A 21,196-nucleotide genomic window follows, 5' to 3' on the forward strand; every position below is an offset into this window, starting at 1 on the left:
AAAGTACGGTTTCGCATCTGTAGAAAGGCATAGGGGATTCCTGCCTTCTTCAGTGTTTCTTGTATCACTCTTCTAAATTTGTCCTGAGCACTGCAACTCCCATTGGGGATGGTGGTCAAATTCTCAACAATGAAATCTAGAAAGGAGCAAGGAAATAACCCTTCTATTCTTAAAAAGCTCTTGCAAAAATCTTAGTAATAATCTTCCATTCACAGGTGACTTGCCTTATCTCGCACAGGCGGAAACTGCATCCCTATGCTGGCTAATGGCGTAGCTCAAAAGCTGATGGATCTGCTAGACAGCCATGCGGAGGATGGAAAGGGAAGCGTGCAGCACGCTGCACTGGGTGCTCTCAGAAACCTGGCGATTGCCGGTAAGCCTCGCTTCGCATTGCTCGTTACCCGAAGGTGAAATTCTGTTCTCCCACGGCACCCCGCCGGGGGGGGAGGGGGGAGAACTGACTGACAGTCCTAGAGACAGGTCAGACGGCTGCTTTCCATCCAGGCCCATCAGCACTTTTATGTCTTTTGCACAGCAGTCGTGACAAGCGGTTTTAAATGCATCACAGGCCTACTGACCGTCCTTTCCCCCTTTGATCCCACAGTATTATCCCCCACCAAGGAAAGGGCAGCTTTCTAACAGGCAGGGAGCGGAGGAGGCCTCGGATATGGTTTCTCAACCTTTTCTGTCCACAGCACTCGGGTTTTTTGTTTGGTTGGTTTCCTTGGGGATCTCTCTCTCAGCTGAGGGTCCCCACCAGACAGCAGCGCCCACTTTGTTGAAACACTGCATCTTACCGTAACTTCCCGAGGCTTTGACAATTCCCAAATTAGAGCTGGAGGTAGGCTGTTGGAACAGCCAGCCTATTGCAATTAGTTACTGTTCGTAGGCAATGAACTGAATGCGAATTTTGTCACTTTTAATAGCTTAACTTGTATGAGCTTTGATTACCCGAGCACAAAAGGCAGAGCACATGCACAGAAAACCAAAGCAAGCCTGTGATACTTGTGTATGCTTTCTCGTACCAAGCCAAAAAAAAGCCTTTCACCCATTTAACCTTATTTTACTATTTTCAGTTTTGGCAAACAATAACTTTCTAAAAATGATCATGCATACATAACTAAACCCATGCGGCTTTAGTGGTATGCCATTTGCTTACCTCTCTCGGGTGAGTAATTCTATTAACTTCCATCAGGCAGCGAGCTCCCCTGCAGCCTGTGCTCAAGGATGTCTTGCCAGAGACCTACATAAGATTTCACGTATATTGTTATAGAAAAATGAGCAAGTCATAACTGGCCTCAGTGATGAACTGCTTGTTAAACACTACTTTGAATATGAAGGAAGTACTTTTTTCAAAGTACAATACTGGACCAAGTTTGCACCTTACATACATTCCAGAGCGCTCCATGAAAGCAGAGAACGTAGACTAGTGGAGGGGATGAAAGAGAGTTTGGGGGGGGGCAATACAAGGACTACAGGCTCCAGCCATGTCAGGCCACAGTGTTGGTACTCTAAGTATTGCAACCGGGCAAGAGGTTATTCTGCTAATGAGTTGCTTTACTTCCTTTGCCTATGTGAAATAGAAGAGCGTTGTTGGGAACCAGGGAAGTTTCCTCATATTTCAGAGTGCAAGTATAGCCTGGGCTTCTACTTGGTGTGTTTTGTGGAAGACGCCTTTCCTAGACCAAGGGGCAAAAGTCCAGCCTTCTGTTCATGGTCAGGCTGAACACTGAAAATCAGATGTGCCTGCTAGGAAAAAGCACTTAAGTTCACGCCCGTGTCTTAGCAACCATGACATTTTTCCACAACGCGGTATTGTCAGCGCATGCTCATGTTCCTGAAGTCTGTGTTCACAAGCTATTTTTCAAACCATGTCTGAAAATTGGCTTCGAGACCGTCTTGGAAATAAACTGCATCTTCCAGAAATGTTCTCGAGATCATCCCTGTTCTTTATTCATGCAGTTGTAAATAAGGCCAAGATGCTCCAAGATGGTGTTGCAGAAGCTGTATTGAAATGTCTCAGATCGGAGATGCCCCCTGTTCAATTCAAGCTGCTGGGAACATTAAGAATGTTAATAGATGAACACAAGGTAAAAATAAACTGTTCTCTATGTTAAGTGATTCTCTTTGGTTCAGTCTGTGATATGCTGTGCCAAGATTCTTACAAGAGAGAAGCAGAGGGGGTTTTAAAATTTTATTCCTCAAGTCCTGGAATAAATCTAATACATAGGCGAACGGGGCGGGGGGGGGGAGAAATGTGGGTTGATCCCCCCCAAACTCCAAAACTGCCTACCAGGGAGCCTCAGAATAGGTGTCAAATGCTTATTTACTTTCCTACTTCAGAACTCCCCTACACTGCCACCGTATGAGTATGTATTGAGGCGTGAGTGTTTTAAGCTACCGCTCCCATTTTGCTGTTCACTTACTGCATTTCCTGGCTGTACCTAGCTCCTTGGAACAGACTAATGCACTTGTTCATTGATAAACTGCACTTTCAAAATGAACAAGCACCTTTTAGCTTAGCAGCTTGTTCCAGGATGAGGATTTATAAAATCAGACGTCTGCTAAAAACCAGAAGTAGTCAATGAGATAAATTAGCCAAGTATTTATTTTTGACCCAGTTCTGCAGATTTTTGCAAAAGATCCATTCTAGTTCTAGCAAAGCTATTAGATGTGAAATAGAAATTCATTGAAGAAACTTAGGTGACTTACAGTCTATAAAACCTAATCTAACTGACCGCAGTGCTCCCTCTGGCAGCAGTCCCTCCTGGTTTCAAACTTTTCAGCCAGCTCACCTGCGGGTGTGACATCCCCTGTATTTTCCCTACTCTTAATCAATGCACGAGCCTCGTTAACGGGGCTGGTAAGTTGTTTTCAAAAACTGGACTCTTAATGTTTTTCTGTATTTTGTTTCCATTTAGACTGGCTTTACTTGCTTCCATGCAACCTAGACTTCTCCCACTGTTAGTGCAAGCTAGTGAAGTTCTACTTAACAGATTCCTCCTGCTTAGTAACTTTCAGCTTATTTTTCTAGCGCTTGCTTTAAAAAGTGACAACTTTTTTGTTGTGGTGTTGGCTCCGGCATTATGTAGCAGGAGCAGCTGAACAGCTGGGCAAAAATGTAAAACGGGTGGCACGACTGGTGGAGTGGTGTGAAGCCAAGGATCACGCAGGTGTGATGGGAGAGTCCAGCAGACTACTTTCTGCACTTAGACGACACAGCAAATCAGAAGTAAGTTAGCGGTGAAAAAGGTCAGCTTCTAAGAACCAAGAGCTACCTCTGCACTTGGTATCGGTAGCCGAGCCCTCCGGTATATAACCCTTCTAGAGAGCCAGGTTGCTTAATTCATGGGCTACCTCTCCTCTGCCTCTGGCACCTGCCGGTCAGACACAAGCGACAGGTTTAAATGCTCACTGGACCTCCTTAAGTGAAGGAAAAAAAAAAAAAACCAAACAAAGCAAAACCATTTCAGAGCGGTGGGCCAGTCGAAGGAACACTGTCAGGATTCACGGGGCTAAGTCTTGACTCATTTTTATTTGTATTGTATCCTGTAGAAGTTCAGCATGCCATATTTTCCACGTCTTCATGATGCTATACATGAAGAATCATTGCACTCAATTGTTTTGATCTTGCTACGTATTTATATAAAACTGAGATCCAGAAATAGCCTGTCCCCCTACTCTTCATGTAGCATACTTCAGAGTTTTAGGATTTTAACGGATCATTAGAAATGATAATTTATTCCCAAGTCTAACCAAAGCTTGCTTGTATGTGGCAAAAGGTAGGACATTAAGAGAAAGCGTGGGAAAGACGAGTTCTGTCCCTCCCACCACCTTTGCATCAACGAACACTTTTACATCAGCAGTCCAAGTCCACCGTCAGGAGAGTATTAGGCAAAACAGCCTTAGAAAGGACAAAAGCATCTCCGCTGGAAACAAGCCATTTCAGGCTCAGACTTCATTTAGTGTGTTCACTGATAGAAACGCAGGCTGCATCACTGAGCTCAAATAGCAAGTGTGATTTGGAGAGCCCAGACTTTAACAGGGACCTCTTCATTCGTGCATGGCATTTGCAAAGTGAAAAACATCTTGTGGACCTGTTCTATACTGAGCCTCTCCAAAACCAAATCAAGGGGCCTTACAGAGATTTAAATCTTTGCAGATTTCCAATGTTACTGTCTCTTTCTAATACCCATTCTCCGTTTTACGTTCAGCCTTTAAAACTGATCGGGTTTCATTTGAGTTCTCATTCTTTCTACACCTCCCCCACACGGTCCCTCCCCAAGGTGCATGCGTAGATGGCATACGCCACCACAGATGTGAGTTTTTATCAGTACTCTCTAGAGGAGAACAGAATTCAATTCTAAATACAGAGACGCTATTGATGGCATCCAATAGATATCAATACAGAAGTTAGCAGAATTATCACAGATGAACTTTTGTGTGGTTTATGTACTCATAGAGGAAACTTGACTGGCAGAGGAAAACAGAGCTGACAGGGTGGGGTTTTTAATGCTTTTACTGCTCTCTGGGTTTGAATAGGAGTACAACTGTATGGTTCTGTACAGCTTCACATCAGCTTTGAATTTGGTTTTTAATTTTAAAGGACTTGGGGTAGTGTTTACAAAGGCGACAGTAGTTTAGAAAACTTACGTCTCATTCTACAAAACAGAGTAGGTACTTGGGAGTTGAGCCACACTAGCACCAAACCTGACTGCTGGTACTGCCTTTTAGAGGGCGACGTTCAGCTACAAAATAAAACACTTGGATGTCAGAGGTGCTGATTGATTCCCAAGGCTTATATAGCCAAAATCCCACACCAGTTCAAAAAGAAATGAGCAGTTCCCAGATTCTTCCAGGAAGTCTCAAAACTACTTTGGAGTTCCATCACAAAATCACAAATAATAAAACACATCATCGCAAGTAAGGAAAAAAAGACAGAAATACTTGGGTGCTTGCGTACGACATGTCATTCAGAAAAAAACAGGTTTTCAATGTGAAATTCCTGAGCCACTAGCATCTTCAGCATGAGTATCTAAAGATATTTCAGTTTTCAAGGATTATGATCACATCGCGTCGGTTTCCTTGCATAAAGAATGCCACTGCATAGCCTGTGCAAGCACCGGAACATAAATCGTTGTAAAGACGTGTATCAGTGAGTTTTGGCTTGTGCCTGGAGTTAGAAAGGGATGCGTGCTTTAAATGGAAATTCAACACATTGATGAAACCTTTAAATCAGATTCTTATTTCAAGAAATAACTACCCTTTCAAAACTTTGTGCATCCACAGAACAAATAAAAAGCAATAAAAACCAAAGCACATTTCCTTGAACAGTTTCCCTTTTGCATGCCAAGTTACCCGATTTTCAGGCAAACGTTTTGCAAGTATTTGGGGGACACATAAGGGTGAAAACATCAGGTGCAAACTCTCTTTTAAAATGATAATTAACAAGTAACCCAGGACCTGCAGACACCAGAAATCTTTATTCATCCTGTCACATACCTAAGTCGGATGGAATTTTGGACTTGCAAACAGAATCCCAGCTGTGTATTTTTAAACTGCTTTGAAGCCCTTTAACCCAGTCAGCATTTTCATTTCCTAGATACTAGTTCACTTTAATTGCTGGCTTTACAACAGAAACCAACACACCGGCATCCCACAACTAGCCTCTCCTGACCTGCTTTGTGTTTGAAGGAAAATTCCACACTGTTTCAGAAGAACGCCACTCCTTTTCCTGCCCGTTTCTAACAATCTTTTTTCAAGCGCACCATTTCTGTTACCTAGTAAGGTGTAATATTTGTGATCTCGCCTCTCTGAACGCTTTGAAGAAACTCTGAGAATTCACGGGGAGAGATGAGGGATTTGGTAACTTTATTAAAACTATGTTGTTGTGTCTCCTGATCCCAAATACATGGTTTGTTGGCTGCTTTCGATAAGCTGCTCTCAACATCACAACATAAAGCAGGGAAGACTTAAAGCTGAGTTTAAACATAACCAAGAGGGGACTCCTTGTTAGGCAACTGATGGCACGCCATGAGAACTTGAGTTACACAGTATAACCTGGGAAACAGTTAGTTACATGCGTCTTAACTTAAGTCACGTGGTTAACTGCCTTGGTTTATCAGGTTGTATCTTACAATTGCAGAGTAACAGCAGATAATTTATAGGCCCCCAGGCATGTACATTTGTGTATAAAGGGATTACATATGCATAAAGCCAACGGGTATCCTTACCCAAAGATAACATAGCATCCATGACAATTTTGTTATTTAATACAGTTTGCGTGCAATGCACAATGCAGATTTTGTTCATTTCTCTCTGGATTATTTTAGGATGTAATTAGGACCATTGTACAGAGCGGTGGCATCAAGCATTTAGTGACCGTGGCAACCAGCGAGCACGTAATAATGCAAAACGAAGCTCTCGTTGCACTCGCGTTAATAGCGGCTTTAGAGTTAGGCGAGTATCCCAGCGGTTAACTCTACCTGTTTTCTTCCCAGTCTGTGCCCCTCAGAAGTCACAGAGGGAGAGTTGTGCGAGTTTCTTTTGCAATGTGGAACAGCCGCCTCCTTCCACCTGCCTTTCAGTAGCACAGAAATACATGACAGTTCATGCCAACGTAGGCAGGCAATAAGGTTATGCAGAAAACTGGAGTTTGCTGGTTAATACAGCGTCTGCTCCGTCATTCTGGTAGGTGGTCACATCACCTACAAAGGCCCTTCAACCTAACTTTCAGATTTGGGGTAAAACCCGGAAGGCTAACAGTTACCCAAACCGTACTTTAGAGTGGAGACTATATGACCTGACTACGTTCCTGCACTGGAATGGTTAATCCCCTCTTGAGAGGGCTTATCAAAGTAAAGCTTTCACCTACCTAGTTAGTGAGAGCTAGAGACCACACACAGAGGTGGATAACGCTCCCCAAATGTCTTTAGCAGCAGTATTAAGTGCCACAGAAAGAGGTGCAAGAGTTGCCATGTGAAGACCTAGATGATTACCTGTCTTGACCTGCCTTTGTAGTACGTCAGCTTACCAAACAGAAAGGTAGATGCCCAACGGAGGTTTTGTTTATTCTATTTGCTTGCTTATTAACTAAGATAAGGACCTATAACAAGCAAGGTTACCCATTTTTGCTCTTGATTTCATCTCTTGCCATCGCCTACTACGGGAATACTACGTTCAACTTCCAAATCACTGCCAATGCATCAGGGAATTGTTTTAATTAAAAGTGTTCCTATTCACACAAATTGCCTAACCCTTCTTTGCCTTGTCTTCAGCCACTTAAAGGTTTCGAGCGCAAATTCAGTACATGAGGTTTCTTAGAAAACTACACAGGAAAGAACTCACGCCCTGATCTTGAAAAGTTTATCAGAGCCTTTGTAATGGACCCTCAGCTCCCTCTACCATGGAATCAATCAACAATGACACCATCTCTACCTACTCACAGTTTCCAAAAGCCAATTCAGGCAATGGAAGTCTTGAAAGCTGAAATATTGCAGGGGTTGGCCTAAATAGCTAGAAAGCCTGGGGGCTTTTCCATCAGCTGACTGCACATTTAAGACTGGATTAAATCATTAAACTCTGTGATTGTCCTTTCCAACAGTTCGGCTATTTTACATTTTTACAGCAAGAGCTGCGATTCCTACGATGAACATGCAGCCTACGTGTGGGTGACGGAATATAGCCATAGGCTGTGGGACCCCCCCCGGAGCAGCGGGTGGGGCGGCAGTCTGGCGGGTGAAGGCTCCTCGCGTGTCCAGGACACCCCGCGGGGCTGGGGCAGCCGAGCACTTGCCCACCCCCGGGCAGACTAAGGTGGGGGGAACGCGGGGCCCTGTGTGGCCCCGAAGTGGGGCAGGGGGGAGTTGGAGCCGTGGCCCCCCCCTGGCCAGGGCTCGCTGCCCTGGGTGCTCCCACCCCTGGGCTGTGCCGATCCCCCCAGGCTCCCTGCCTCTCTGTTGTGGGGACACGCTGGGGTGCACCGCATGGGCTGGGGTCCCACGGAGATCCTCGATATGTCCCCACGGGCTTTTTACTCTGCCTTTTTGGCAACCGTTGAGCACCGTGCAGGCCAGCCCCTGTGAGCGTGTCTGAGACTACTCAGGCTCCAGCAGCCAGGGACACATTTACACGGAAGGTGGCAAACGTTATCACCTAAAGCCCCCAAGCCTCCCTCCCTTCCTCCCAGGGCCCCAGTCTCCCCCCATCCCCAGGCTGCCATCCTTCATGGCCCCACAGCGCTGTGGCCGCCTGTCCCCATCCCCAGTGGAGCTGGCCCTGTGGCCGGTTGCACCCCATCTCACGGGGCGCATTCCAGCAATCTCGTAGCCGGTGGCCCTGTCCCCGCTGACCCACAGCCACCCGCCGGCACAGCCCTGGCTGCTCCCTGCCAGCTTCTCCAGCCGCTCGCAGGTTTCGCTGCCGAGGGGAAGGGCCCTGTCGGATGGTGGCCGGAGCGACCCGGGCTGCTACCTCCCGAATGCGATGCCGCTGCACACAGCTGCTCGAGGGGCCAGAGCCGAAGCCTGTGGGTCACTGCCTGCCTGCCGCGTGCCCCGACTCCTTCCTCCTGGTGTCCCTTCGCATGACAGCAGCTGCTGCTCTCTGAGCAAGTGAGAGACCCCATTCCTCTTGGGAGCCTGCAAGCATGCTGTCTGCCTGGGCTAGAGCAGAGGGCTGGTCTTCGTTTTTCCCCTTCCCGGGCTCTTGTTCCCCCCTGGGGCTGGATGCTGGATCCTGGTGGGCGCTGGAGCCCGCGTGCTGTGGCCGTCCGTGCACATGTGCACACCCGTGGTGCACGCACGTCTGTCTGAGCGTCTGCTGGGACTACACGCGCAGCCTGGCTCCTGCTTGGTCCTGCGGTGGGGAGCTGTGGCAGCCGGCTGGGGAAGGAACCAGCAAACCCGCCAGGGAGACATCGAGAGGTGGTGCCTGCCGTCGCTCCCACCGGTGGGCTAAGAGCCATGCTGAGAGTGATGCCCCGTTCCCCAGTGGAAGCGGCTGGGCCCCGGGTCAGCTCTTGGCGCCAGCCCAGGGAGCTGATGGCCGTGTCACAGTGGGCAGCGATGGCTGTGTCTCTGTGTGTCACCTTGGGCCTGTGACATCGGCGCCCCGGCGGGTATAAAAGGGGCTGCTCCCAGAGGCGGGGGAGCATTTGGGGGACAACCTCGGTGCTGCTAGGCAGGAGTTTGGAGACGACTCACCCACAACCTGTCCTGTGTCCACCGTGCAGCAGAAGGCTCCGACGGGGGGAGAGGAGAGCGAGGGCAGAGAGTAGCTTCAAGGACCCCGCACGGGCGCAGCTGGAGAGGCAGGCGGCCCAGATGAAGGCAAGTTCACAGAACCATAGTCTGGCTGAGGTTGGAAGGGACCTCTGGAGATGATCTGGTCTCGTCCAATGCCCCTGCTCAGGTGGGGTCACCTACAGCCGGCTGCTCAGGCCCATGTCCAGATGTGGACCGTGTCCAGAGTTGGGCCTGGGGGTCCCTCTGTCTGCCTGCAGGGCTGGGAAGGAGAGGGGACGCGAGGGCAAAGGCAGTGCCCGAGGGGAGCCGGGAAGGGATAATGCGGAGGGGAGTGCGCATGGGGAGTGTCCCGGTGCCCTGATGGCTTCTCCTCCTCCTCCCCTCCTCTCTCGCAGGAGCACTTTCAGAAAATGGCAAAGAGGGAGGCAGCCGCAAGCCTGGAAGTGGCACAGAAGTTACCCTTTGCCGCGCGTGGCTCCCTGCGACGTCGCCCGCTGGCTTCGCAGAGGGAGCAGTGGTCGGAGCTGGCAGAAGCTCTTCAGGAGCAGGCACTGATCAATGAGGTACTGGGGACAGGAGGCACGGGGGCTCAACACGTTTGTGGGGGAACCCCCCTCAGAGGAGGCATGGCATGCATTCTTGACCAGGCCCTTTGCTTGCTTCTGCAGCTGCTCAGGAACAAGCTCCAGCACCTCCTGGAGAGACGGGAAGGTCTCCGAGAGCCAACAGCTTTGTGAGTGGCAACGGGGCCCTGACTGAAATCTGGGGCAGGGGGGTGGGGGGGTACGGAGTAGCACTGGGCAGGCCGCTGCTGCTCAGACATCCTTCTGGCTCCTGCAGGCCGGAGAGCCCTTTGTCTTTGCCTAAGCTGCTCAAAACAGCACTGAGCAACTCGGGACTCCTGGAAGCAGCTCTGCACAACTCTGAGCAGCTCCCAGGCTCTTCTTCTGTGCCCTCCAGGCTGGGGGTGGGTCTGTGCGGTGGTGGGATGCCGGGGGTGCCTGGTGCCAGCTCCAGCAGAGGCTGGGCAGCACCCTGGCTGCCTGTTGGCCACCCAGGGGTTCACCGTGCTGGCCAAGGTCTCTTCTCACAGCCCAAACCCCGTGGTGTCCGTAGCAGGGGGAAGACGGCGCAGGCAGACATGGCAGGCGAGAGCCTGCTGCAGGAGTTGGTGGCTGCGCGGCTGGTAGGACAGACAACCCCACTGTGGGCCTTGGGGAGGGAAGGGTCTGCACTGTGCCCAGGGGACATGGGGGCACTCGCTGATCTCAGCAGGGACGAGGGAGGGGGTCTGAGCCCCCAGACCTCAGCTGCCTCACACACCCCAACGCATGTCCCTGTGTGCCTTGGCTTGTAGGAGGAGCAGCTGGCGTCAAGGAGGCATAAGATCACTTCTTGGCTGCGGTGAGTTGCTCGGGGTGCCAGGGCTCTTCCCTGTGCAGCGGAATGCCTGTGCCAGTGGTCCGAGGGCATTGGGCAGCTTTGGACTTGCCAGGGATGAAGTATTTCAGTGTTTCTTTTCTTCCTTGCTTGGGCGGCACATAGCAGGGGATTTTGGGGGCCCACTGGGGAGATGTACAGCAGAGCCAAGAGAGATGCCTGGGTCCTCACCCCAGTCCCGAGCAGGGTGTGTTCTGCCCGGCACGGTGCAAGGCCCCACGGTGCTATTCAAAGAAGGTGGCTGGAAAGAGCTGAGACAAATTTACCCCCTGCTCGGCCTAACCTCTCTCCTGTCCCGCAGGAGATTTCTTCTGTTCCTCGCCTTCCTGCAGATCGCCATCCTCATCTTCATCCTCCTGAAGAGGGACATCCTCAATGGAGTCCTGCCACCAAAGCTGGCAGACGCCTTTGGGAGCTGCCCAGTGAGGTCCCAGTTCTCTTGAAATAGAACTAGAACGAGAATAAAGAAATCTGTGATTGTAGGACAAGCGCGTCACCTTGTCAATGTTACACAAGAAAAGCCACCACGTAAAGGTGGCTTTGAAGCCACGTACAAGGGACCTTGACTGACAAGAGGGGGAGAGGCCTCGCTGTTAGAAGGGGAGGCCGTTGTCGGTGCCCTTAGGAGCCTCCTGGGCTGCTTATGTCCTGCTGTCGTCCCTCCAGCAGGTCTCTCCGAAATCCCCCATGAGGACCAGGGCCCACGAACATGAGGCTGCTCCCACCTGTCTGTTGAGGGCCTCACCCGCTGCTTCTCCCCGGTCAGGCAGCCCGTAGCAGGCACCCACTGCAACGTCACCCTTCCCTGTCTGCTCTTTAGTCCTTACCCAGGAGCCCTCAGTCAGCTCTTCACCCATCCCCAGGCAGAGCTCCACGCTCTCCAGCTGCTTCCTCACATAAAGGGCAACTCCCGTCCTCCTTGTGCTGGCCTGTCCCCTCCAGAAGAGCCTGTGTCCCTCCAGTGCTCACCCCAGTCCTGGCGGCCATCCCACCGCGCCTCCGCCATCCCCACAAGATCATGGCCCAGCAACTGCCCCCAGGGCTCGAACCCACCAGGGCCAGAGGTGGCCCCCACCCCAGGGAAGCCCCCGCGCTGGGGGGACAGGACTGGTGTGAGGGGATGCAGCCAGGGCTCCGTCCCCAGTGCCCATTCTGCATGCTGGGGGGTCCCTCTGCCCCCCATCACCTCTGGCTTGAGGGGGTCGCAGCCCCATGGCGGGATCTACTCAGGGTTAGTTTTGCTCCAGGTTGTCCCTCACCAAAAACAAGGTTCCCCCCTTCCATCCCCCAGTCCCAGCAATAATCATCTCCACCAGCCTGTGGGGGGGCCATGCGCCCCTGCCCCAGGCCACCCCCGCCCACTCGGGGTCGCCCCCATCCCACACACACACTACCTCCTGCCCCACGGCTGGCAACAGGGAGACATTCTCCCCATGGGTCGCAGCTTTCTGACAGAGCAATTGGATTTAATGCACCGAGGAGGCTGCATGGGGGTGGGGGGGTTATGCACCATGAAAAGACATTTAAAACCCAGCAGCTGGGCCGCACTCATGTCCCACAGCCTAGAGGAGATGCTGACACAGATACACTTGGAGCTGTTTCTTGGGGTAAATCGGGGGGGTACAGAGACACCACCACCCCCCGTCCCGAGGTGGGAATGGAGGGGTGGGGAGGACCCCTCCAGCCCCCATGCTGGGCAGGGGGGCACAGCCAGGGTATATACAAGCAGGGGCTGGTACCCGCTTGGGGAGGGAGAGATTCCCAGAGGGTCGCAGGGCCCTGGCGGCGGCAGGGATGCCCGGTGCGAGGGTGTCTCCAGCGTGCTGTCACTTCTGCAGCCGCTTGACACGGGCATCTATGTCCGCAAAGTTGTCCTCTACGACAGCCAGGTTTTCCTTCATTGTCTTCTGGACCTGGCGGGGGCGAGTGGGCAAGGGGGTGAGCGGCGGGGGCAGGAAGGGGATCCCACTCCAGCCCAGTGGGTGTTGGTGGGACCCACCTCAGCCAGCCGCATGGTGTTGGCCTTGAGAGCACCCACTATCTCCTGCTGCGTGGTGTCCAAGTGCATGAGGACCTGCCCAAACTGTGTGGCTGGGAGGGAGAAGAAAGCTCAGTGCGGGAGGCGGGGAGCAGAGCCACCACCCCTCCCAAGATGCTCCCAGTGACACCATGCCACTGTCCCCAACATCCCCTCCAGCCCCTCACCTTGCTCATGCAGGTCCCTGAGGGTCACCAGCCTCTGCACAACATCAGGCAAGGTGCTGGCCACAGGGTCCCAGTGCTGCATCGTCTCATAGGTCTGGTGGATCTGGGGGATGGGCCGGGTCAAGAAGTGGGGGGCAAGCACAGTCTGGAGGGGGGGCTCCGAATATCCCCTGCCGTGCCGGGCTTGCCTTTGGGGGCCCTCCCCTCCAGCTCCTACCTTGCTCTGGATGTCGGCATCTTGCACGGTTGCCTTGTGCTTGGCAATTTCATTCACCTTCCCCAGGACGCTCTGGGAAAGGGGAAGCAGATGCGAGATCCCAAATCCAGCTCTGCCCACCCCCAATTTCATGACCTTGGCCACTGCTGTCCTGTGGCTCTCCCGTGGAGCCCTGACACCCACCGGCGCAGTTCCCTCCTTCTGCCCCCGCCTCACCTGCAGCCAGGCCTCCACTTGGTCCAGCACAGCCACGTCCAGGATGTTCACCTTGGCCTGCAGGACCTGCACGGTCTCCTGGGCACGGAAAGCAGGGTGAGAGGGAACACGGTATTGCAAATATTCTGGTAAAGAAATCAAAATTTAATCACATAGAAGAGTTGGCTTTGATTAAGAAGTAAAATTGTGAAGTATCATGTATAGGATTGTTAAGTTTGAAATGCAGCCATAGAAACTTTAGGAACTGTGTTATGTGTGACTCTAGGAACCTTAACATTGTCAAAGTTTGAAATAGCTAACCACGGAAGCCTCACCAGGAAGTTACTGGTCTTTCTGTGTTTTGTTTCAAGAGACTAAGGAAACCGTCATGGACACCAGTTTGCTGCTTGGAAACCCCCTTACCCTTCCCATCTTAGAATCATAGAATCATAGAATCATTTTGGTTGGAAAAGACCTTCAAGATCATCGAGTCCAACCATTCATTAACCATGCCCCCTAAACCATGCCCCGGAGTACCCTGTCCACGCGCTTTTTGAATACCTCCAGGGATGGTGACTCAACCACTTCCCTGGGCAGCCCATTCCAATGTTTGACAACCCGCTCAGTAAAAAAATTTTTCCTAATATCTAACCTAAATCTCCCTTGCCTCAACTTGAGGCCATTTCCTCTTGTCCTATCTCCAGCCACACGACAGAAGAGACCAGCACCCACCTCACTACAACCCCCTTTCAGGTAGTTGTAGAGAGCGATAAGATCTCCCCTCAGCCTCCTCTTCTCTAGACTGAACAACCCCAGATCCCTCAGCCGCTCCTCATAAGACTTGTGCTCAAGGCCCCTCACCAACTTGGTTGCTCTCCTCTGGACACGCTCTAGCAGCTCAATGTCTTTCCTGTAGTGAGGGGCCCAAAACTGAACGCCGTACTCGAGGTCTGGCCTCACCAGTGCCGAGTACAGGGGAACAACCACCTCCCTGCTCCTGCTGGCCACACTATTTCTGGTACAGGCCAGGATGCCGTTGGCCTTCCTGGCCACCTGGGCACACTGCTGGCTCATATTCAGCCGGCTGTCAACCAGCACACCCAGGTCTTTCTCTGCCGGGCAGCTTTCCAGCCACTCTTCCCCAAGCCTGTAGCGCTGCATGGGGTTGCCGTGACCCAAGTGCAGGACCCGGCACTTGGCCTTGTTGAACTTCATACGATTGGCCTCAGCCCATCGATCCAGCCTGTCCAGATCTCTCTGTAGAGCCTCCCTACCCTCAAGCAGATCGACCCTGCCTCCCAACTTGGTGTCGTCTGCAAACTTGCTGAGGGTGCACTCAATCCCCTCATCCAAATCATCAGTAAAGATATTAAACAGAACGGGGCCCAACACCGAGTCCGGGGGAACACCACTCGTGACCCACCGCCAACTGGATTTCACCCCATTCACCACTACCCTCTGGGCTCGGCCATCCAGCCAGTTTTTCACCCAGTGAATAGTGCACTTATCCAGGCCACGAGACGCCAGCTTCTCAAGGAGTATGCCATGAGAGACAGTGTCAAAGGCCTTGCTGAAGTCAAGGTAGTTAACATCCACAGCCTTTCCCTCATCCACTAGGCGGGTCACCTGGTCATACAAGGAGATCAGGTTGGTCAAGCAGGACCTGCCTTTCGTAAACCCATGCTGACTGGGCCTGATCCCCCTCTTATCCTGGAGTTGCCATGCGAGTGCTTTCAAGACAAGCCGTTCCATAATCTTCCCCGGTACCGAGGTCAGGCTGGCAGGCCTGTAGTTCCCCGGATCCTCCCTCCGACCCTTCTTGTAAATGGGAGTCACATCGGCAAGCCTCCAGTCCTCTGGGACCTCCCCTGTTGACCAGGAACGCTGATAGATGGTAGAGAGTGGCTTGGCAAGGACCTCTGCCAGTTCCCTCAGTACTCTTGGATGGATCCCATCAGGTCCCATAGATTTGTGAGTGTCCAGATGGCGTAGCAGGTCCCTAACTAATTCCTCCTGGATTAAGGGGGGTACGTTATGCTCTTCATCCTTACCTTCCAGCTCATGGGGTGGAGTACCCTGAGGATGACTGGACTCACTACTAAAGACTGAGGCAAAGAAGGCATTAAGTACCTCGGCCTTTTCCTCATCACTGGTTGCTACGTTCCCTTCTGTATCCATTAAAGGAAAGATATTCTCCTTGGGATTCTTTCTACCGTTACCATATTTGTAAAAACATTTTTTGTTGTCCCTTATGATAGTGGCCAGATTTAGTTCTAGCTGAGCTTTCGCCTTTCTAATTTTCTCTCTGTATGATCTAACAAGATCCCTGTACTCCTCCCAAGTGGCCCGCCCTTTCCTCCAGAGATGATAAACTCTCCTTTTTTTCTCAAGTCCTAGCAAAAGCTCCCCATTCAGCCAGGCCGGTCGTTTTCCTCGGCGGTTCGACTTGCGGCACATGGGAATAGCCTGGTCCTGAGCCACTGAGATTTCCTTTTTAAAGAATGTCCATCCCTCCTGGACCCCTTTGCCCTTCAGGACCATCTCCCAAGGGACTCTCTCAACCAGTGCCTTGAAGAGGCCAAAGTTAGCCCTCCGGAAGTCCATAGTGGTGGTTTTGCCGACCACCTTCTTTGCCTCACCAAGAATTGAAAATTCTATCATTTCATGGTCACTAAGCCCAAGACGGCCTCCGACCATTACACCTCCCACCAGTCCTTCCCTGTTCGTAAACAACAGATCTAGCAAGGCTCCTCCCCTGGTTGGCTCACCCACCAGCTGTGTCAAGAAGTTATCTTCCACACACTCCAGGAACCTCCTAGACTGTTTACTCACTGCTGTGTCGTATTTCCAGCAGATGTCTGCAAAGTTAAAGTCCCCCACAAGGACAAGGGCACACGATTCTGAGACTACTGCCAGCCGCTTGTGGAACGATTCATCCGTCTCTTCAACCTGGTCGGGCGGTCTGTAACAGACTCCCAGCACAGTATCTGTCTTACTGGCTTTCCCTCTCATCCTCACCCATAAGCACTCCACCTTGTCATCAGAATCGTGTAGCTCTGTACAGTCAAAACATTCCCTAACATAGAGAGCCACCCCACCACCTCTTCTACCTTGCCTATCCCTTCTGAAGAGCTTGTAGCCAGCCACTGCAGCACTCCAGTCATGGGAGTCGTCCCACCATGTTTCCGTGATGGCGACTAAGTCGTATCTATCCTGCTGCACGACGGCTTCCAGCTCCTCCTGTTTATTGCCCATGCTGCGTGCGTTGGCATAGATGCATTTGAGCTGGGTCATCGAATCCACCCCTAACATCGGCACGCTGCCCCCAGGCTCATCTCTGGCGCACCCAGTTTTATCCCTTACCCCCTTCGAACCTAGTTGAAAGCCCTTTCTATGAGCCCCGCCAACTCATGAGCGAGAATCCTTTTCCCCCTTTGAGATAGCTGGACACCATCTGTCGCTAGCAAGCCTGGTGCTGTGTAAGCCTCCCCATGATCAAAAAACCCAAAATTCCACCTATGGCACCAGCCTCTGAGCCACGTATTAACCAGGTGTGTTTTCCTGTTCCTTTCAGTGTATTTCCCTGCCACTGAAGGGATTGAGGAAAACACTACCTGTGCTCCCGATCCTTCCACTAATCGTCCCAGTGCCCTGAAATCCCTTTTGATTGCCTTTGGATTCCTCTCTGCAATCTCATCACTGCCAACCTGCACAACCAGCAATAGGTAATAATCAGAGGTCCGAACCAGACCAGGGAGTTTCCTGCTAATGTCTTTTACCCGGGCCCCAGGGAGGCAGCAGACTTCCCGGTGGGATGGGTCAGGTCTGCATATCGGGCCCTCTGTCCCCCTTAAGAGGGAGTCGCCTACGACAATTACCCTCCTTTTTCTTTTTTCAGAGGATGTGAGAATGCGTGGGGTTGCCCGACTGGGCTTAGGCATCTCCCTAGACAGGCCTTCATCTTCACTGGCCTGCTCCTCAAGTTCCAGAGCCCCATACCTGTTGCGTAGGGGCAACTGGGAAGGTGAGGGAGAGCGGGAGCGGATTCGCCTGCCTCCCCGAGCAGGGACCTGTATCCATCCCCCTCCATCTCTCAGGTCCCCTCCTGCCTGGTGGCAGGAGGGCAGGGGAACCTCCGCTTCTTGCGGAGCCTCCATCTGCTGCCCCTGCCTCAGGGATGGCAGGGTGCGGGGTGAGTGTGTGGTGTGTAGGGTGCGGGCCCACCAATCTGTCTCCCTCTCACACTCCCTGACACTCCTCAACCTTTCCACTGCCTCCTTCAGCTCTGCCACCAGGCTGAGCAAATCACTCACCTGGGCACCCCTCACACAAGAGGTGTCCCCGCTGACCTCCGTCCTTTCTGACAGACTCAGGCACTCCCTGCAGCCAGAGACCTGGACAGCTGCATGTTTACCTGGGACCTCTGTCTGCCTTGCCCTATTTTTCCTAACAACGGCTTTCCCCCGAGTGGCAACCATCCCTGGGTCTCCCTCCGGGCCGACACCCACCGCTTGAGCAGCCTGCTCGAGCTGGGAAGAGGGGGGGGCTGCGCCCTGCCTGCACGAACTGCCGCGCCAACTGCCGCGCCACGCCCTGTTCGCCGCGCTCCTCAGGGCCGTTCCAATCTCCCGCCGTTGCCCCTGCAACGCCCGCGCCGCGGCAGCCTCTCCCGCGAGAGCCGCCGGCTCCGGCCGGGTCCCTCCGCCCTTCCCCGGCGCTCCCGGGCCTCGGGGACCTCCCGCTCCGCCTCGGTCTAGCGCTTAGCCGCCGACTTACCGTCGCCTCCGCTGGCCTCGCCGCTGGCTGAAGGCTGCAATCGTGATTTGAGTATCGAAGATCCCAATCGGCAGAGCTAAGTGTAACTGACCAATGGTTGTTTTTAAATAAGAATATTGACAAGGTTATACAATCAAAGGACCAATCCTTATAAAGGTTAAATTTAAGAACGAGCACAGTATGCATTTTTATGGAAAGAGCTTTTGTAACAATGACCTGACAGAAAAAGTCTATAAAAACTGATGGATTTTGATACTGAGTGGGACACGCCTTTGGAGGAGCCATCCCCCGTGTCCCCAGCGCTGCCGTAAATGAAGAGCCTGCTTCTTTAGACAGTCCTGTGTCTTCTCGGACTCGGAGCAGAAAAGAGCAGGTAGTGATACAAGCACCTCTTAGGGAGGCGGTGGGACTAGAAGGGAGTCCCATTCTAATAAAAGTTCCTTTTTCATCATTTGCTCTAGAAACAGGGAAATCAGTAGCAAAGACTTACCAAAATGATGCTGGGGGGGGTTACTAAGCATTTCCAGTTTTTGGTAAGGCAGCATAACCCGGACTGGAATGACATTCAATTACTGCTAGACCATATGACAGAGACAGAGAAACAGTTCATTTTGAAAACAGCCCTTGACATAGCCAGTGATCAGCTTAAAACCACAGGGGAAGACATAAAGGACCATTTTCCCTTACAGGACCCTCATTGGGATCCTAACAGAAGCGCTCGTATGCAGCTACTAAGAAGGTACAGAGGCTGGGTTATAAGGGGTATGGAAAGAGCAATCCCCAAAAGCATAAACTGGTCTACTCTGTATGCCGTGAGGCAGGGCCCGAAGGAGACCCCCTCAGAATTTCTTGATAAATTTCGGGATGCTATGAGACGGCATACCCCCCTGGATCCAGGATCGGAAATCGGAATACAGCAGTTGGTGTCTCTATTCATAGGGCAGTCAGCAAGTGATATTCGAAGGAAGTTGCAGAAGTTGAAACTGTCAGAAAGCAGAAATTTGGAGACTCTATCAGATGAGGCTTGGAGAGTGTTTAGCAACAGAGAAGAGGAGGATCGGAGGAAGGCTAAACGGGCGCTGGCGGCGGCGTTGCAAGAGAGTGAGGGATTTAGAGGTATGAGGCCTAGGATGCCTCTGGGAAAGGATCAGTGTGCTTGGTGTAAGCAAAAGAGACATTGGAAAAACGAGTGTCCAAAGAGACGAGGAGGGAAAGGGAGAATACAGGCCCACGTCAAGGAAGATTGACGGGGACCGGGGGAATCTACCCTGGCGGATCCACTGGTTATATTGAAGCTAGGGAAACAACAACAGAGTCTGGAGTTCCTAGCTGATACCGGGGCAACATTTTCCGTTCTAAACCAAGCTTTAACACCTATGGATGATGATTTTGTAATGGGGAGGGGAGCTACTGGCCAAAGCAAAAAGGCGTATTTCTTAAAACCTCTCAAATTTAAATTGGGGAAACAATTGGGAATACACAAATTCCTACATACCCCTAACTCACCAAAACCTCTATTAGGACGAGACCTATTGGAACAACTAAAAGCGGAAATAAGATTTGAAGGAGGAAAGAGAGAACTTCGAGTAGGGGATGACCAATTAATTGAACTTTTGAGTCTGGCCCTTGTAAACACTCCTGTCACTTCGGGAGTACCTGAAGAAATCCAGAACCAAGTATATCCAGGGGTATGGGCCTCAGAGATACCCGGAAAAGCGAAAAATGCCTCCCCAGTAATAGTCAAACTTAAGTCAGGGGCACGGCCTGCAAGAATCAGGCAATATCCCCTTAGAATAGAAGACAGGGAGGGAATTCAACCAATAATTGACCGATTTATCAAACATAGGTTACTAACAGAGTGTGAATCGGAGTATAATACTCCCATTCTACCGGTCAAAAAGCCAGATGGTAGTTATCGAATAGTACAACATCTCAGAGCTATCAACAGACTTGTCGAGGACCTACATCCAGTAGTAGCGAACCCATACACGTTATTAACTAAATTAACCCCTGAATTGGCCTGGTTTACTGTATTGCACCTAAAAGACGCCTTCTTTTGCCTACCATTGAGCCCGGAGAGCCAGCTACTGTTTGCCTTTGAATGGGAAAACCCCGATTCGGGAAGGAAGACACAATTAACATGGACTGTGTTACCACAGGGGTTTAAAAACAGCCCCACTCTTTTCGGAAACCAACTGGCCAAGGACTTGGAACAGTGGGAGCGACCTCATGGAGTGGGAATAATATTACAATATGTAGACGATTTATTGATAGCCACCGAAACAAAGGATCTATGTATAATATGGACAGTTAGCTTGCTAAATTTCCTTGGACTTAATGGCTATCGAGTCTCTCCACAGAAAGCCCAAGTGGCTCAGCAGCAGGTAACTTACCTGGGATACGAGACCACCGCGGGCCAGAGGACCTTAGGAACGGCAAGAAAGGAGGTTATCTGCCAGACTCCCCGACCACAGACAGCTAAAGGACTTCGCACGTTTCTAGGAATGACAGGATGGTGTCGCCTATGGATATATAACTACGGACTCTTGGTAAGGCCACTTTATGAACCGTTGAAAGCTAATTTAAAAAATCTTACCTGGAATGGGGAAGCAGAAAGGGCATTTCAGCAACTGAAGAGGAAACTAATGGATGCCCCTGCCTTAGGCTTACCAGATACTACTAAACCATTCTGGTTGTTTTCCCATGAGAAGCGGGGAACAGCACCGGGAATTCTAGCCCAAAACTCGGGACCATACAGAAGAGCAGTGGCATATGTCTCCAAACAGCTTGATGAAGTAAGTAAAGGATGGCCTAGCTGCCTAAGGGCGGTAGCAGCATTGCCGTTAAATATTCAAGAAGCACGTAAATTTACGTTGGGGCAAAAGATTACAGTATCGATATCTCATACTGTGTCTACTGTATTGGAAGTAAAAGGGGGACACTGGCTCTCACCACAGAGATTCCTTAAATACCAGGCCATTCTGGTGGAACAGGATGATGTGGAAATAGTGGTTACTAACATTGTCAATCCAGCATCTTTCCTTAGTGGAACCATAGGAGAGCCGGTATCACGGGACTGTCTGGAAACAATTGAAGCAGTCTATTCCAGCCGACCAGG

The 21,196-nt window shown here is 51.4% G+C and overlaps 1 protein-coding gene and 1 long non-coding RNA gene across 2 annotated transcripts; one reads left to right on the forward strand and one right to left on the reverse strand.

Moving 5' to 3' along the window:
* The first annotated feature begins 9,916 nt into the window (after positions 1 to 9,916).
* On the forward strand, positions 9,917 to 11,131 carry LOC128151694 (uncharacterized). Its single transcript, XR_008238448.1, has 3 exons — positions 9,917 to 9,978; positions 10,603 to 10,649; positions 10,987 to 11,131. It is a non-coding gene; the product is annotated as an uncharacterized LOC128151694 (long non-coding RNA).
* A 1,197-nt stretch (positions 11,132 to 12,328) lies between these two features.
* Positions 12,329 to 18,623, reverse strand: LOC128151755 (dynactin subunit 2-like). The gene is made up of 6 exons (XM_052809403.1): positions 18,569 to 18,623; positions 13,324 to 13,448; positions 13,108 to 13,179; positions 12,891 to 12,993; positions 12,685 to 12,776; positions 12,329 to 12,598 (listed from the first exon to the last, which is right to left on the reverse strand). The coding sequence occupies exons 1-6, from the start codon at positions 18,621 to 18,623 to the stop codon at positions 12,512 to 12,514; spliced, it is 534 nt and encodes a 177-aa protein (XP_052665363.1). The 3' UTR covers positions 12,329 to 12,511.
* Positions 18,624 to 21,196: the final 2,573 nt, after the last annotated feature.

Source organism: Harpia harpyja, chromosome 15 (genome assembly GCF_026419915.1).
Source record: "Harpia harpyja isolate bHarHar1 chromosome 15, bHarHar1 primary haplotype, whole genome shotgun sequence".
NCBI lineage: Eukaryota > Metazoa > Chordata > Aves > Accipitriformes > Accipitridae > Harpia > Harpia harpyja.